Raw genomic sequence first — 17,529 nt, 5'->3', positions numbered from 1 at the left:
CCCAAGTTTCCGGTTCTTGATTTTGGCTTAGGTCATGATCTCGCGGTTCATGGATTTGAGCCCCATATCAGACTCTGCACTGATGGTGTAGAGCCTGCTTGGGATTCTCTCTCTCGCTCTCTCTCTCTCTGCCTCTGTCTTTCTCTTTCAAAATAAATAAACTTAAAAAAGGAAAGGAAAAGAAAGGAGAGGAAAGGAGAGGAAAGGAGAGGAAAGGAGAGGAAAGGAAAGGAAAGGAAAGGAAAGGAAAGGAAAGGAAAGGAAAGGAAAGAAAACCAGGACCCCTGGGTTGAGTTGAGAGTGCACTCCTACAAAGCCTCATGGGAAAATGGCCTGTAAAGGCGGATCTGTTAACACGTTAAAACTGTGCAAAGGTAGGATGGTGTAATGGGAGTGTCTCTATTACCCAGGGAGGCAGAGGGTAGGGAATCAGTCACAGCAACGTGAGCTGACCTTGGATGGTTCTATCCTCATCCCCATGAAGTCAGGAAAGGGGCAGACACAGCAAGTAGCTGCTCCAGTGCCCTCTCTGCACACCCCCCAAAACACTCTTCCCCACAGTCCCAGCCTGCAGGCACTTCAACATTAAAAGAAAATTTGGGAAACAAAGGAAGGCGTCTGTACTGAGAGACGAAGCTAAGAAAAAAAAAAAAAAGGGATGAAGCATTTGTGGGGCTAAATAAAACTTCCCCAAAAGGGGCAGAACCAGAGAACCTTAGGGGCATGTTTGAAGGACGAAGCCAGCAGGAACACAGGAACTGAACCCTGGTCTCAGTTTTACTCAGCAGGCCCTACAGTTTTTGAGTCTGGGATCTCTTAACATCCGTCAGAAACCAGCCATTTGCCCCTACAGCAAAACTTCAGCCATTCCTCCCTAGGCAGGACATTCTATGAACCCCAACTGTCCTCGGAGTGTTTGCCTCCTTTTCCCATCCTTTCCTCCACCCACAACCCTTTATTCTGAAGATCTCACAACACCTTAAGCCTATCATTGTGGAGACTGTGCCATCCTAGACCCGATCTCAATCCCTTTTCCACGAAGGAAGACAAAGGAGGGAGCAACTTCTGACTGAAGACTCCTGAAGCTATCTGCCCCGGCCTGGACAGAGGTCTCCTCTGCACCTCTCCCGTGATTCCCGAATCTGACAGTGGTCTCACTAAGCCAGGCCCGTGTAGTATCTCTACAACATCTGTGTGGATTTGATTATTTTTTACAGTTTTTATTTTATTTTGAGAGAGAGAGAGCGTGTGTGTGAGGGAAGGGAAAGAGAGAAAGGGAGAGAGAGAATCCTAAGCAGGCTCCTCTCTGACAGCATGGAGCCTGATGCAAGGCTCTAACTCACAAACCGTGAGATCATGATGCAAGCTGAAGTCAGATGCTTAACCAACTGAGCCACCCAGGCACCCTGTGTGGATTTTAATAGAAAACAAATATTTTTTCTTTCCATCATGTTGGCCAAGAAGGGAGTGAGACAAATCAGGAATCTGGGCCATCTGGGCCCTGGGGATGTAAGACAGGTGAGAGCGGCTTTAGCAGCATAGTGAGGACAGATGTGGGTGGGTGGCTAAAAGTCTGGGCACTGAGATTGGGGGATGGGGGTGCTTCTGAGGGGCTGTGCTTGAAAGCCTCGAAACCTGGTATTATCAGACTGGTGGTGGGCATTGCTGGTAATCTTACACCTGCCAGGAGAGGGCCAAAGCAGCATGGTTAGGAGGTGTAAGTCCTGAGACTAAAGAACTTTTGGGGGGTGGTTAAAGGGACCTGGGCCTGGGATTAGAGGGTAGAAGGAAGACATGCTGCGGAGTCCCTCAGATTGCAGGGTTAGAGACCCAACCTTGAGCAATACCTAAAGGTGAGGGTAGAAGAGGATACAGCAGGTTAGGAACATAGAAAAAAAGAAAACAGGAGAGCATGGCAGAAGTCAATGGAAGTCAATGGACTTGCAGAAGGAAGTAAGAAGTCATCAATCAGGTGCAAAGACCGCTTCCCCAAGAGGACCATAGCTCGGTACCTCTCTTCTCAGAAGCTGGGCCTCTGCCATCTTCACGCTCACAGAGGGCATAAGGGGTCAGAAGACTGTCCCTGAAGCCCACTCATGTACGGTGGACAGATTTGACTCTCAGTGTTTCTTTTTTTTTAATTCCTTTTTTAAAGTTTATTTATTTAGAGAGAGAGAGCATGCATGCAAACTGTCAGCACAGAGCCTGACGCGGGGCTCGATCTCATAAACTGAGAGATCATGACCTGAGCTGAAATCAAGAGCCAGGTGTTTAACCCACTAAACCACCCAGGCTCCTGAGTCTCAGTGTTTCTTAAGAGGCCACCTCCAGCTAACACTATACCCTCACTCCCTGTACATAAGATTTCTCCCTGAGCATGTCCTCTGCTGTGTAATGAGGTGTGATATCCAGCTAATGCCTAGCCCACATTCCCTCACAATCAAGACTTCTCCCCTGTGTGTGTCCTCTGGTGTGTCTGATGGATAACTTGTTGCTAGGTCACACCCTTGCTCCTTGCACACCTAAGGCCTTTCCCTTGAGTGTGTCCTTTGATGTGTGCTAAGAGTAGACTTGTGGCTAAAGCCTCGCCCACACACCATGCACTTGTAAGGCTCCTCTCCTGTGTGTGTCCCCTGCTGTGTGCTGAGGACTGTCTTGTGGCTAAAAGCTCACACACACACATAAGGCTTCTCCCCAGAATGCGTCTTCTGGGGGGTGATGAGGTATGATTTCACCCTAAAGCCACAGCCACAGTTCCTGCACACATAAGGCTTATCTCCTGTGTGAATCCTCTGGTGCTTCATGAGGTCTGATTTTTCCGTAATGCCTCACCTACACACTGTGCACACGTTCTCCCTTGTGTGTGTTCTCTGGTGTCTGATGACGTGTGACTTGCAGCTAAAAGCTTGCCCACACTCCCTGCACCCATGAGGCTTTTCCCCTGTGTGTGTCCTCTCATGTCTGATGAAATGTGACTTCCCACCGAAGGCTCGCCCACACTCTCTGCACACGCGTGTTTCCCCTGTGACTGCCTTGTGTCTGAGTAGATTTGTCTTCCGGCTGAAATCTAGTCCACGCTCTCCAAACTCCACTGCTCCAAATCCTCAGGTTTCTATCCTCTCAAGAACCTTGTGCACTTTCCCAGAGCATGTCCTAGGGGCTGGCCTGAGTTGTACCTTCAACACTCAATTGCCTGTCTGGGGGCTGGGGTGAACTAGGGGAGTCCCCCTCTCAGTTATACTCCCAGACAAGGGTTTAAAATCTCCCCTTGCTTGATTGTCTGCTTCGGCCCCCCCGGTGGTTTTCATCAGAATGCTGTTGCTGCCGCTGCTGATACTCTGGGCAAGAATCTCCTGGTCGGAGTGGATTTACTGAGTGCAAATCTGGAATAGGATGACTGCGCAGCTCATGTTGACTAAGAAATTGCTGCTCGTCAAAGGCCAGAGGGCAGGAGGGCCAGGGACGGACTTCTGGATTTGATTCTGCTGAAGAAAGGAAGTTCCCAAAGTATTCACAGGAAAAGTTCACTGGGTTCTTCTTCCTTGTCTTACAGTTAAGATCTAGCCCGTCAATCGCTCACAATGACTCATGTCTGTCTCCCCGAGATGTGCTTTACAGGACCTACGTTTCCATTCACCTTCTTTAAACTTTTTATTTGGATACAATTTCAAATGTACAGAATAGTTGCAAGATTAAGAACAATACAAAGAAAACATCTAAGCACCCTCTACCCAAATTACCTATTGTTAACATGTATATGTTATATGTGTGTGTGTGTACATGCATATGTATGTATATGTTTTCTCTGAACCATTTGAGCGTATACAGCATACATCATGGCTCTTTACCCCTAAATACTTTGATGTGGATCTCATAAAAGTAGGGATATTCTCGGGGTATCTGAGTGGCTCAGTCACTTAAGCATTTGCCTTCAGCTCAGGTCATGATCTCACAGTTTGTGGGTTCGAGCCCCACATTGGGCTCTGTGCTGACAGCTCAGAGCCTGGAGCCTGGTTCAGATTCTGTGTCTCCCTCTCTCTCTGCCCCTCTCCCACTTGTACTCTGTCTCTTTCAAAAATAAATAAACATTAAATTTTTTTTAATTTAAAAATAAGTAGGGAGATTCTTTCATAACTGCAATATAGTTATCAACTTCAATAGATTTGACATTTATGTTATAACTGTATCTAACTCCCATATATATTCCAATCCTGTCATTTGAACCAATAATGTCCTTTATAGCACTTTGCCTGAAGTACAAGATCCAGTCTAGGATCAGGTATTATAAGTAGTTATTATGTTTCTTTAGTTTCCTTCCCCTATTTTTAGAGAACACTCTCATGTTCTAGAATACGTGAAGACCATTCCTGATGTTTTTCCATAATTAGATTCAGATTATGCACTACATTCAAATTTTACATATCACATCTTTTACTAGAATGCAAAAAAAGAAAAAAAAAAAAACCACAGCAGAACCTATTGTTCGCATTATCCCAACAAGGAATACTCCAAGTGAACATCAGGGGAATCTTCTGCTCTGTAAGTATCTGCAATTATACTAAAATTATCTTCTAGGCCATAGCCAGCTACATTGACACATATAGCTACAACCATTTGTTAGCGTCAAGAGAGAACAATCTTTGTGATCTCTATGGGAATGTCCTTTGTGACTTTTCCTATGGGAAGAAAGAATAGTTGACGTAGGAATCACTCAGTCTGGATGTCCTCCAATGCAGAAGGCAATATGGAACGGTCGTTAAAGAGCATATGTGAAAACTACATCTGAGTTTCCCCATCCATTCACAGATATCTGTTAGAGGACTAGTATGAATCAGCTTGTACCAGGAAGTGGAAGTTCAGCAGCAGAAAAACAGGCAGGCAAAACAGACTTAAGTGATGTTGGCTCTTGCCCTCCCACCCCCTCAATTAGTTCAAGATCTGCTCTGCTCTGTTTTCCACAAATCAGCACGTACCAAAATGTTTACCATTTGGCGGCACTAACCTAAGAAATATCAAAACTGGATTGAAATTGTTTCTGATCAGTTGAAGATGATAAAACATGGACTCTTGGTAATCACAGGAGACCAGACCCTTTACTGACCCTAACTGAAGACTCTTTCCTGATTAATAAGAGGATTGCTTTAATCAAATATGTACAGACCCACAGATTCATTCCATCCTATTCAGAATGCTAACTTTTTAGCTTTTATTAGCACAAACACCATAAAACTGCCTTACAGTCCTTTAACATCACTGATATTTCTCTGCAAACTATTCAGTAAAAGGTGTTTGTTTGTTTATTTTACTGGTTTACATCTTTTTTTAAATGGCTGACTGTAGATTTTTTTTTTAATTTTATTTTTTAAAATTTACATCCAAATTAGTTAGCATATAGTGCAATAATGATTTTAGGAGTAGATTCCTTACTGCCCTTTACCCATTTAGCCCATCCCGCCCTCCCACAACCCCTCCTGTAACCCTCAGTTTGTTCTCCATATTTACGAGTCTCTTCTGCTTTGTCCCCCTCCCTGTTTTTATATTATTTTTGTTTCCCTTCCTTCATGTTCATCTGTTTTGTCTCTTAAAGTCCTTTCTGATTTGAGTGAAGTCATATGATATTTGTCTTTCTCTGACTAATTTTGCTTAGCATAATACCCTCCAGTTCCATCCACATAGTTGCAAATGGCAAGATTTCATTCTTTTTGATTGCTGAGTAATACTCCATTGTGTGTGTGTGTGTGTGTGTGTGTGTGTGTGTGTGTGTGTGTACCCCACATCTTCTTAATCCATTCATCCATTGATGGACATTTGGGCTCTTTCCATACTTTGGCTACTGTTGATGGTGCTGCTATAAACATGGGGGTGCATGTGTCCCTTCGAAACAGCACACCTGTATCCCATGGATAAATGCCTAGTAGTGTAATTGCTGGGTCATAGGGTAGTTTTATTTTTAGTTTTTTGAGGAATCTCCATACTGTTTTCCAGAGTGGCTGCACCAGCTTGCATTCCCATTTACTGGTTTACATCTTTAGCTGACAATTAAATAAACTCAGAATTTTTTTTTCAGTAAGCTTCTTTGTTTTATGACCTGACATTTGGGTTGTAAGAGTTGTTATTATTACCATTATTATTCACCATAATAAATAGCACTTGCAATAGGCCCAGTATTTCACTATACAGTGTTTTTCATGAAAATCAAATTTAATCCTATTATCATTTAATAGATAGGGAAACAGGTCTAGAGGAGTTAAGTAACTTATCCACAGTCACAGAGGAAGAAGAGACAAAACAGGGTTCAGGATGTCCTCTTAAACAAACCACAGATAACTCTGACTACTTAGCATACAAAGGTTTACATCCTACTAAATCTGTCCTTAAAGGAAAAGAAAATCTTCTAAGCAAAAAACGACACTCTTGTTGGTTTGACTAGGTCTTTGAAGAAGAGAAAAGAAGCCAATGAGAATTAAGCCCCTGACACAGCTGCAGTCTTGTGGGGGGAAAGCTAACCAAATCTGGCCTGTAGACTAAATCTGGGGGCTGTCTAGGTTTGCAAAGCTGCCACGCAGACATCCTGAGCAGGAGATTCACAGACACCCAGCCCACTGCACTGACTCTCTCAGGACAAAATGAGGGGTGGCTAGGTCATGGGGCTCCAGAGGGGCTACTGAACCCAGTCCTACCAGGACCCTCATCCATCCAAAAGGTAGTATTCCCTGGAGCCCAGAGAGCTCTGCCCTGAGATCAGGAATAGAAGTAGGGGTAGAAGGGGGTGCCTAAAGCCAATTCTCTCTCTTCCTTCTTTGTTTAACATTCCTAATAAATAGGGTTGTTCACTTTAAAAAATAAAAAGGCCAGGGCACCTGGGTGGCTCAGTCGTTAAGCATCTGACTTCCACTCAGGTCATGATCCCATGGTTCAGAAGTTCAAGTCCCACATCAGGTGAGCGCGAGCCTCGCTTTGGGTATAAATAAATAAATAAACAAAACCACGAGCTCCACTTCAGATGAGCCCACTTCTCTCTCTCTCTCCCTCTCTCTCTGCCCCTTGCTCACTTACATTCTCAAATAAATAAATAAATAAATAAATAAATAAATAAATAAAATAGGAAGTACATAATGTTTAGAGTAAAAGCCAAGTTCCTCAGAGGGACCTGCCAGGTTCCACATTCCCTGGTGACCTATGGCCTGACTCCATCTATTCTCCACCCTTCATTCGCTCCATTGGAGGCACACTGACCTCTCCTCCTAAAGCCTTGCACTGGCTGGTTCCCATGTCTGGAGTACCTTTCTCCCTGACATATTGCTGGTATTTTCCAAGAACCTGGACCTGGACCTAACATTTAAGAGTTAATAAATATTTTTGAATGAATAAGTGGTAACAGCAGAGTTAATTAAGAAAGAACTAAAAGGTTAGGCAGAAGACAGATAAGAGGTTGTCAACACTGTCAAAACCTAAGTCTCCTATTTTTTAAAAAAAGATTTTATTTTGGGGGGGCCTGGGTGGCTCAATTGGTTAAGTATCCGACTCTTGATTTTGGCTCAGATCATGAACTCAGGAGCCCCACGGGCTTTGCAATGACAGGGTGGAGCCTGCTTCAGATTCTGTGTCTCCCTCTCTCTGCCCCTCCCCCACACAGGCTCCGCTCACTCTTTCTCTCTCAAGATAAATAAATAAACTTTAAAAAAATGAATTCTTTAAAATTTTTATCTATTTCTTTTGTTTGTTTGTTTGTTTACTTATTTTTGAGAGAGACAGAGTGTGAGTAGGGGAGGGGCAGAGAGAGAAGAGGAGACACAGAATCAGAAGCAGGCTCCAGGCTCTGAGCTGTCAGCACAAAGTCTGACACAGGGCTTGAACTCACAAACTGGGAGATCATGAACTGAGTGAGGGAGATCATGAACTCACAAACTGGGAGATCATTAACCAACTGAGCCACCCAGGCTCCCCTTTAAAATTTTTATTTTAAGTTTCTTTATCTATTTTGAGGAAAGGAGAGAGAGCACAAGTGGGAGGGGTGGGAACAGAAAGAGAGAGAGAATCCCAAGCATACTCTTTACTGTCAGTACAGTTCCTGATGAGGGACTTGAACCCACGAACCATGAGGTCAAGACCTGAGCCGAAATCACGAGTCAGATGCTTAACTGACGGAGCCATCTAGGTGCCCATAAAATGAATTCTTTAAAAAAAGATTTTATTTTATTTTATTTTATTTTATTTTATTTTATTTTATTTTATTTTATTTTATTTTAAAGAGAGAGACAGAGAGTAAGCAGGGGAGAGGGAAGAAGGGGGGGAGGAGAGAGAGAGAGAGAGAGAGAGAGAGAGAGAGAATATCTTAAGCAGGCTTCATGCTCAGCACAGAGCCCCACTTGGTGCTTGATCCCATAATCCTGGTATCATGACCCGAGCCTAAACCAAGAGACGGATGCTCAACTGGCTGAGACATGCAGGTGCCCATAAAGATTTTATTTTTAAGTAATTCTTTAACACCCAACATGGGGCTTAAACTCATAACCCCGAGATCAAGAGTTGCACGCTCCACTGACTGAGCCAACCAGGTGCCCCCAAAGCCTCCTTTCGATAGTCTATGTATTCTAACATCTCATTTACTATCTTGAAATGAAATTTATATTTAATGAAATATACCTATACAAAGAACATTTTTAAAAGAATGTAATGCTGTATCCAAAATGTAAAAGAGGATTTTAAAAAGTAATTTACAATAAAACTTCAGGCATTTCAATATTAATTTCTTGTCAGGACTACATTAGGAGACATAACAAAGCAATCACATGCTTATAGCTATAGACAGATCATTGTGGACATGACAGGTACAAACGCAGAAAGACACAAATGTGCCTTAATGATGATAAGCATGTGCATATTTTATTGGTGATAGACACAGGTGTGCTGAATAGATGGTGACTTAAACACTACAGTCAGCACTGTCATTGGTGATGGGATTTTTTTCATATTGGTGAACACCTCTTGGTAAATCTGGAAAGTATTTTCCCTCGATTTATAATCCATGAAAAAATTACTTTTTGATATTATCTAAAACAGATTTATATTCTAGATTAAGAGCATTACATACAGATCCAGGGCCTGTGGGGAAAAACCAGGATAGGGAGGAAGAATTGATACAGATTTAAGAGACATTAGGAAAAAAAAAAAAAATGAAATGGGTGGATCTTGTCTGGATCCTGATTCAAATCTGCAAAAAGACTTTTTCGAGATGCTCAGGTAAATCTGAACATGGGCTAGGTATTAGATGATATGGAAGGTGTTACTGATAATTTTGTGGCATGTGATAACGATACTGTGGTTTTGTAAATCAAAATGTCTTTATTTATTAGAGGTACACTGATATATTTAGGAGTGGTACATCACATTATGTGCAATTTGCTTTAAAAAATTCAGCAATGAGAGGAAAAAAGATATGGAGAGAAAGGAAAGGATGAATCAAGGGTAGCAAAATAGTTTAAAGCCTGAAATGTTTCAGTGCAAAGATTAAATTGAATCAGGCTATTTTAAGACAATGTTAACAGAGTCCTCAGAATCAACAAAATGTATCAGCACAGAGACTAAGAAGACCTGGTGAAACAAGATAAAAACAAGACCAAATCAGATTGGCAGTTGAAAGCAAAATTAAATGGATGAATCTACATTGAAAGAGACAGAGAAACCAGGTCAAAAGCCAAATGGAGTAAAATGGGGCCAATTCAGATTAGATGAAAAGAGCTCAAAACAGATCCAAGCCGTTGAAAAATAAAACAGACAAGAACTACCAAATTCTTAGCTATGTCAAATGAAGAAAAATCCTGAAAAATATCCTGACAGAAATTTGTATGCAACTCTGAAAATGTAACTCTTAAGAACTCAGGAATATCCCGGATAATTTTGTACTTGCCAACCTAAACAAATAACGTTTTAGGTTTTAAGTAAATGAGCAAAAATATGATTTATGATACTGAAATAATTTATGAAACACAAAACTGATGGATTCAGTTACACTTTAAACTTGAACTTCTAGGACACAGACGTCATCTCTTAACCACTGTCCTTTCCTCCTGGCTCTCTGTGCTCCAATCACACTGGCCTCCTTGCTTTTCCTTAAAACAGCAAGGCATGCTCCTTTCTTGGGGTTTTAGCGCTGGGTGCTCCCCTACCTGGAACAGTTTTCCATCACATTCACATATCTAACTTTTTTACCTCCTTCAAGCCTCTGTTCAAACATATCCCCTCATAGAAGACTATCCTGATCACCCAATTTAATAATTCACCCAGCTGCCTCCACACCCTGGCACTCTGGATCCCCCTTATTATTCTGCTGTACTTAATTTATACATCTTATACATATTATTAGCCATGTAGAGCTTATATTTTACCTAGCTTATAATTTACCTGTATATACCATTTATTATATTTGTTAGTCTCCTACACTAGAATGTAGGCATTGTGACAAAAGAAATACCTTATTACTTTATTCAATGATGTGTTCTTAGAACATTGGCTGGCACAGTGTAAATGGTAAATAAATATATGAATGGAAAAAGGATGGAAGAGAATAGGTTGTCACCCAACTAGATTCCTGAAATTCTCCAGCATCACTTCTTTATACAGGTTCCTCTGCTCCAGGTCAGTTGCTTCCACTCTGCCTCAGTGAAAATCACAGCCACATCCTCGAATTTCACTGGTCCCCTAAATCAACCTATAAATTCACATTCATCACATCACCATCAATATTCACAAGGAGAACGAAACTGGTGGTCCTGAAGAATCTAGCTACATAAGAAATGGATCTGAGGGTTTTCAGGGTTGAGCATTACTCTATACTTGGCTTGGTATTAAAACATATGAGAGGCACAACTAATCCACAAAACACACTCCTTGCCCTGGAACACTTACAATTTCATTGGAAAAAACTATTTTTGAATCAACAATAAAACACATCAAAAAAGAGTTCAGAAATATGAATTTGACAACTCATAATGGATGAACTTCAAAAAAAGAATAGAAGACAAGTAAAAGCAAGGAAGGCAGCACAGAGGCAGGGCTCATACTGGCATTAGGGATAATGAAGATTAGAGAAGGAATGAAGGCAACTCAGACTATAGAGGAAAAGGGGGGATTGCTGAGGCTAGGTCTAGAATGAACATTTGTGAACCCTTATTAAAACAGACTTCTCAGGGGTGCCTGGGTGGCTTGGTCGGTTGAGCATCTGGCTCTTGCTTTCGGCTCAGTTCATGATCTCACAGTTCATGAGATCGAGCCCATGGCAGGCTCTGCACTGACTGTGTGGAGCCTGCATGGGATTCTCTCTCTCCCTTTCTCTCTGCCCCTCCCCCACTCGTGCCCACACACGTGTGCACGCACGCTCTGTCTCTCTGATTCTCTCTCTCAAAAATAAATAAATAAACATTTTAAAAAAAGAAAGAAATTCATATTTCAATGTCCATAAATAAAGTTTTATTGGAACACAGAAATATCCATTTGTTTACCTATCGGCTGCTTTCACACAATGGCAGAGTTGAGTGATTTCAACAAAAACCATGTGGCTCACAAAGGCTAAATAAAACATTTACCATCTGACCCTTTATAGAAAAAGTCTGCCAAGCCCTGTCTTAGACTGCTCTTGTTTGTTACATCCAAAGTTATTTGCTCTGGATTCTGATCTGCTTTCCCCAAGGTCTTTGCCATTACTGAAGCAATTTGATTTTTGGCATTCAGGTCAGGGGCAATAGTCAGAAAAGGGAGCAACGTGTCTCCAGGTCTGCTTTCATATTTCTTTGATTCCAAATTTCACTGCCAACACAACACACCTTTCAATTTAACAGCTGGTCATTTGTTGTTGGGTTGGAGCCTCTCAACTCCAATCAGCTTGTAGCCCCTATGGGCCTGTTCCAACTTGGACTTCAGCTTATCTTCCAACACCCCAGAGCTGCTGCAAAGGACTTGCTGATTCACACCCTAATTTTCTCTAAGGCCTGGTACATGGCCTTCCTATCAGAAATCAGGTTATTGAAGGTAGCCATGTGACTTGCCTCCCAGTGACATGTGAGTGGAACTGGCATGTCTTTCTTCTAAACAACAACTTTAAGAGCCACTATGTGGTTTCACCTCTTCATCTTCTCCATGTTATAAGTACTACAGCCAAGCTAACCCACTGAGAGTTAATTAAGATTAGGGTTAGATTGCTGTTGTTAGATTACTGTTGAGATTTGAGGGTCATTGTTACTGTAACACAACCTACACAGCTCTTCTCTTTCCAGAACTACCAGTAGTGTAGCGAGCATTGATTGAGCAGGTAGTACATGCCAGGCAGGCACTGTGCTAAGCCTACGGTTTCATTAATCTTCACAACAAAGCCATGATGTCAGAGCTGCTATTACCTCCATCTCACAAAAGAGAGAACTGAGAACTGGCTCATAAGATCATATTCCTGGGCCACTTGGGTGGCTCAGTTGGTTGAGCATCGGACTTCGGCTCAGGTCACGATCTCACCGTTTTTGAGTTCGAGCCCTGTATGGTGCTCTGTGCTGACTGCTCGGAGCCTGGATCCTGCTTCAGATCTGTGTGTGTGTCTCTATCTCTCTGCCCCTCCCCTGCTTGCACTCTCTATCTCTCTCTCTCAAAAATAAATAAACATAAAAAGATCATGTCATTCCCAAGTGGCAGAGCCAAGCCTAGAATCCAAGTCTTGGGTTTCAGAGCAGTTTCATTTAACCACTGCCTCAATAAATGCCTACCCAACCAACAACTGAATGAAAAAGTAAAGTAACCAGACATCTAGAATTCACACTGAAGAAGCTAGACTTTTTCAGAGTGACATGGAGAAAAGGATCATTATTAAGCAAACTATGCTAGGTTATGATGTAGTAACAAATGATATCCCAAGATCTAAGTAGCTAAAAGCAACTAAGGATTTCCCCCTTACTCATGCTACAAGTCAATCACAGGTTGACCATATCTACAAAACAGATTGTAGAGGAAGAAGAACAGAAGGATGTATGGATGATGGATAGATAGATGGATTGATGAATGGATGGATGGATAGGTGGATATGTAGAAGGGAAAATGATCTAATTATAATATATGGCAAATATGGCATCTCAAGTCAGTGAGTAAACAATCCCCCTTTAATAATTGGTAGGAGCAAACTACTATCTACAGAGCAACTCAGTATCTATTAAAATTGCAAATGTGGGGTGCCTGGGTGGCTCATTCGGTTGAGCTTCCGGCTTCAGCTCAGGTCATGATCTCACAGTTTGTGAGTTCAGGCTTTGTGCTGACAGCTTGGAGCCTGGAGCCTGCTTCAGATTCTGTGTCTCCTTCTCTCTCTGCCCCTCCCCCACTTGTGCTCTGTCAGTCTCTATCAAAAATAAATAAAATATTAGGCTGATGCCAATTAAAACAAATTTTTTTAATTGCAAATGTAAAATGGCTTCTAAAACCATTAGAATCAGGGCACCTGGGTGGCTCAGTTAAGTGTCTGACTCTTGGTTTCAGTTCAGGTCATGATCTCATGGTTTGTGCTCCTCCCTCACTTGTGCTCTCTCTGTCTCAAAATAAATAAATAAACTTTAAAAGACTAAAAGTAAAATTTCATTTAAAAATATTGTCACTTCAACACAAAATCAATATTGAAAGCTTATCAGTAGTTTATATTCCTTTTTCCAATCATCTCTTCTAAATTAGGTGTGTACTTGACACAGCACATCTCAATTATGACCTTAAATTTTCAAAGGTTAAAGGGAAATGTAGTCTCACCAAATAAATAAATAAATAAATAAATAAATAAATAAATAAACTGGTGGGGCAGAAGACCTGAACAGACATTTCTCCAAAGAAGATCTCCAGGGGGCGCCTGGCTGGCTCATTGGGTGGAGCATGTAACTTTTGATCTGGGGCGGGGGTGGGGGGAGGGGTTGGGTTTGAGACCCACACGTTGGTCTCCCCCTCCAGCTGAGAGCGCAGAGCCTGCTTGGGATTCTCTTTCTCCTTGTCTCTCTGCCCCTCCCTCACTCACACACTCTCTCTCAAAAATAAATAAGCTTTAAAAAAATATATAATCTTAGAAATATTTTTTTTTTTGCATTTTAAGCTATATTTCCTCTCTCAAAAAATTGAGAAGTAAATTTTTTTTAAAAAGACCCCTGGATGGCCAACAAGAACATGAAAAGATTTTCAACATCACTTATAATCAGGGAAATTCAAATCAAAATTACAATGAGATATCACCTCACACCCGTCAGAACAGCTAAAATCAAAAACACAAGAAACAAGTGTTGGCAAGGATATGGAGAAAAAGAAACCCTCCCGCACTGCTGGTGGGAATGCAAATTGGTGCAGCCACTGTGGGAAATAGCATGAAGCTTCCTCAAAAAGTTAAAAATAGAAACTACTCTATGATCCAGTAATCACACTACTAGGTATTTACCCAAAAAATACAAAAACGCGAATTCAAAGGCATACATGTGCCCTTATGTTTATAACAACATTATTTACAATAGCCAAATTATGGAAGCAGCCCAAGTGTCCATCTATAGATGAATGGATAAAAAAGATGTGGTGTATATAGACAACGGAATGTGATTCAGCCATAAAAAAAAAAAAAATGAAATCATGCCATTTGCAATGCCATGGATGGAGCTAGAGAGTACAATGCTAGGCAAAATACATCAGTTAGAGAACGACAAATATAATATGATTTGACTCATATGTGGAATTTAAGAAACAAAACAAATGAGCAATGGGGAAAAAATAGAGAGACAAACCAAGAAACAGATTCAACTATAGAAAACAACCTGATGGTTATCAGAGGGGAGGTAGGTGGGGAATGGGTGATAGGGATTAAGGGGTGCACTTGTCCTGATGAGCACTGGGTGATGTATGGAAGTGCTGAATCACTATATTGTACACCTGAAACTAATATAACACTGTTAACTATACTGGAATTTAAAATTTTTAATTAAATAAGTAAATATGTGTTTGGTGGGAAAATATTTTTTACTTCTTCAGTATTTCGTTACAAATTAATGGAAAGTAAATTTAAAAATGTACTTCCTCAGTAGCACTCGCCACAACAAGTGGTCCACATTCACTTGTGGCCAGTGGCTGCAAGAGCGGAGATCGCAGATGGTCTCCCACCCCGCAGCGGGGGGCAGGCTGGGAAATTTGGGGCAGAGACTTTTAGCACCATGGACAGTGTGCGGGACTCCAGAGGAAGGAAATCCCGTCCAGCTACAGAGCAGGTGTCCTGGGCACCGCCCACAGTACGCAGCCCGAAGCTACTGCACTTCCCGAGGGACAGCCTCGGCATCGGATAATGCTGACACCAGCCGGGTGCCTGAGGTCCGAGAGCGGGAGAAGGTAGGCGGTCACCCTCCTCTCGCCCGGTCCCTTCGCCAGGCAGAACCCCGCCTGGCCGGCCGACTCACCGTGGTCCGCCGAAACCCGGAGCAATGCCGCGGGGCCCATCTCAGAGCCTGGGCTGACTTGAAGGCGAGGCAGGGGCGACAGCAAGTCGAAGAAGGATCTCTGGACCAACAGGGGAGTCAGAAAGAGGAGGGGATTCTGCCGGAAGTGCTTCACGGTACAGCGAGCAGCCTCCTGGGAAGCGTAGTTCGTAGTTCGGAAGCGGACTTCTCCTCCTGCAGTGACTCCCGCCTCTAGCTCCTAAATGTGACTGGGAGCCGTGACCACAGGTGAACAGTGCCGTGACCTCATGTGATCAAGATGGTGACACCACATGATCAGACCAATGACCCCAAGTAATGGGAACTGTGCCCCACATAACCATGACTGTGACCACAAGAGGTCGGAACAGGGCCTCAGGAGAAAGTGTTGTGACCCCGCATGCTGGAGCCATGACCCCGTGATCAGGGCGTGCAGCCCATGTGCTGAGCCCCCTGACCCCACATCCTATGGGCTGTGACCACCTCCTTGTGCAGAGCAGTCACCCCTATAGTTCTCAGGGCTTAACCCCGTGTTCTTCCTCAGGAGACCCAACTTCACTGGGGTCTGGACTGGACGCCTTTGTAGCCGTGACCCCCTGTCCTATGTGGAGACCCAATTTCACGTGGTATTGGCCCCACGTACTCAGGGCTGTTATCCCACGTGCAGGCCATGACGCCAAGATAGCATGTCATAGGTGTAGATAGTCAGTGAGTTAGATGGATGGAATAGTCAATTTGTGGGGTTTGCAAACTGATTGCCATTCTTCCTGTTAAAAACTATGGAAGGAAAAAGGGAAGGGGAGGAAGGAGACGACAAAGGGAAATTATTGCTCTGACCACAGTCTGAACGGTGTTGTTATATATTAAAGGATGGGAGAGATTTTAATGCCCCTTTCTCAGGGCTGTGGCCCTCTGACCCCACCTGATGGGTCAGGACCATGGTCAGGACCGTGACCTCACATGACCAGAGCCCATGTGATCAGAGCTGTGACCTCAAGAGATGGATCTGTGGCACCACGTGATCAGGGCCATGACCCCCACGTGCTCAGGGCCACAAACTCTCCTTCCGGCTGTGACCAAGTTCTGCCCTCTGCTGGGCCCTCAGGAGGTGGCAGGCACCTACTGCTCCTTGTGCTGCCTGATGGAGAGGCCCCTAGAGGTCTTAGATCCAGGAGTAGTCAGCCAGGTGCGGGGAGGGAGTGTGGAGGACTTATTTTTCCCTTATGCTTTCCATGTTTTTTAGTGACCCTTGGTCCTCTAGGGTTATCTCATATTAAGTAATTTAGAAGCAATATAATATTGTGGTTGAAGACACTGAATTTGCAACCCAAAAGAACTGATGGAAAATCCAAAACCCACCACTTCCTCACTTTGGAGTCCTCATTTCCTCATCATCAAAATGTAAATAAGGGGTCCTGTGTCCATCCAACACACCGCCTCTCAGGTACAGGGAAGGAGGCTTAAAAATCACTACCCCTAGGCAGTTTAACTGGGATTTCCTTTGTAGATAGAGCTGAGTATTTCACACTAGGCTCATTAAAACAAACAAATTCAGCATTTTCTTGTGTTCTGATGTGATTACCCATTAGGTAAAGAAATCAGATTCAAAATCATGCTGTAATTACAGACGTTATACCATCATTATTGTGGAAATATTACAGCATTATTATCCCAAGAAGAAAGGGAATAATGTAATTTAGGGACTGGCTGGATTAAGCATGTCCATGGGAGAAAGTGTGCCCCACAGCTCCGGCCTGAGGCAGCCTTATCCAGAAGCCTCCTTCACTCTATCTGGTCAAGGATAGCCACAGCCGTTACAGCCACCTCCCCGACTCACCCAGCCCACACAAGGCCCTCTCCTCTCTGCATCCCTGGGACTTTGATCTGGAACCGTCAACCAGAACACTCCCAGGGTAGAGGGGAAGTATGGATGGGTCTGAGCACAGCCGTGTTTGGATGAAAAGTGGAACATCCCGGGTGCACTCGGGGGTGGGGCTATGCTGGCAGACAGGAAGGGCAAGCAAGACCCAGGATGGCTCTGAGGCTGGGGCTTGGCGCTGGGCAAGAAAAC

The 17,529-nt window shown here is 43.1% G+C and overlaps 1 protein-coding gene across 1 annotated transcript; it reads right to left on the bottom strand.

Moving 5' to 3' along the window:
- Window positions 1-1,565: 1,565 nt before the first annotated feature.
- ZNF589 (zinc finger protein 589) lies at window positions 1,566-16,130 on the bottom strand. The gene is given in 11 exon segments (XM_053722201.1): window positions 1,566-1,680; window positions 2,506-2,603; window positions 2,676-2,771; window positions 2,850-3,293; window positions 3,295-3,482; window positions 7,937-7,941; window positions 10,580-10,640; window positions 10,643-10,701; window positions 15,295-15,349; window positions 15,441-15,678; window positions 16,098-16,130. Coding segments are annotated over 11 exon segments (1,392 nt in total).
- Window positions 16,131-17,529: the final 1,399 nt, after the last annotated feature.

This window comes from Lynx rufus, unplaced genomic scaffold (assembly GCF_022079265.1).
Source record: "Lynx rufus isolate CCGP_SWC_20201006 ecotype Redwood Valley unplaced genomic scaffold, mLynRuf1.p SCAF_4, whole genome shotgun sequence".
Taxonomy (NCBI): Eukaryota; Metazoa; Chordata; class Mammalia; order Carnivora; family Felidae; genus Lynx; species Lynx rufus.
This window is presented reverse-complemented; position numbering and strand designations above follow the sequence as displayed.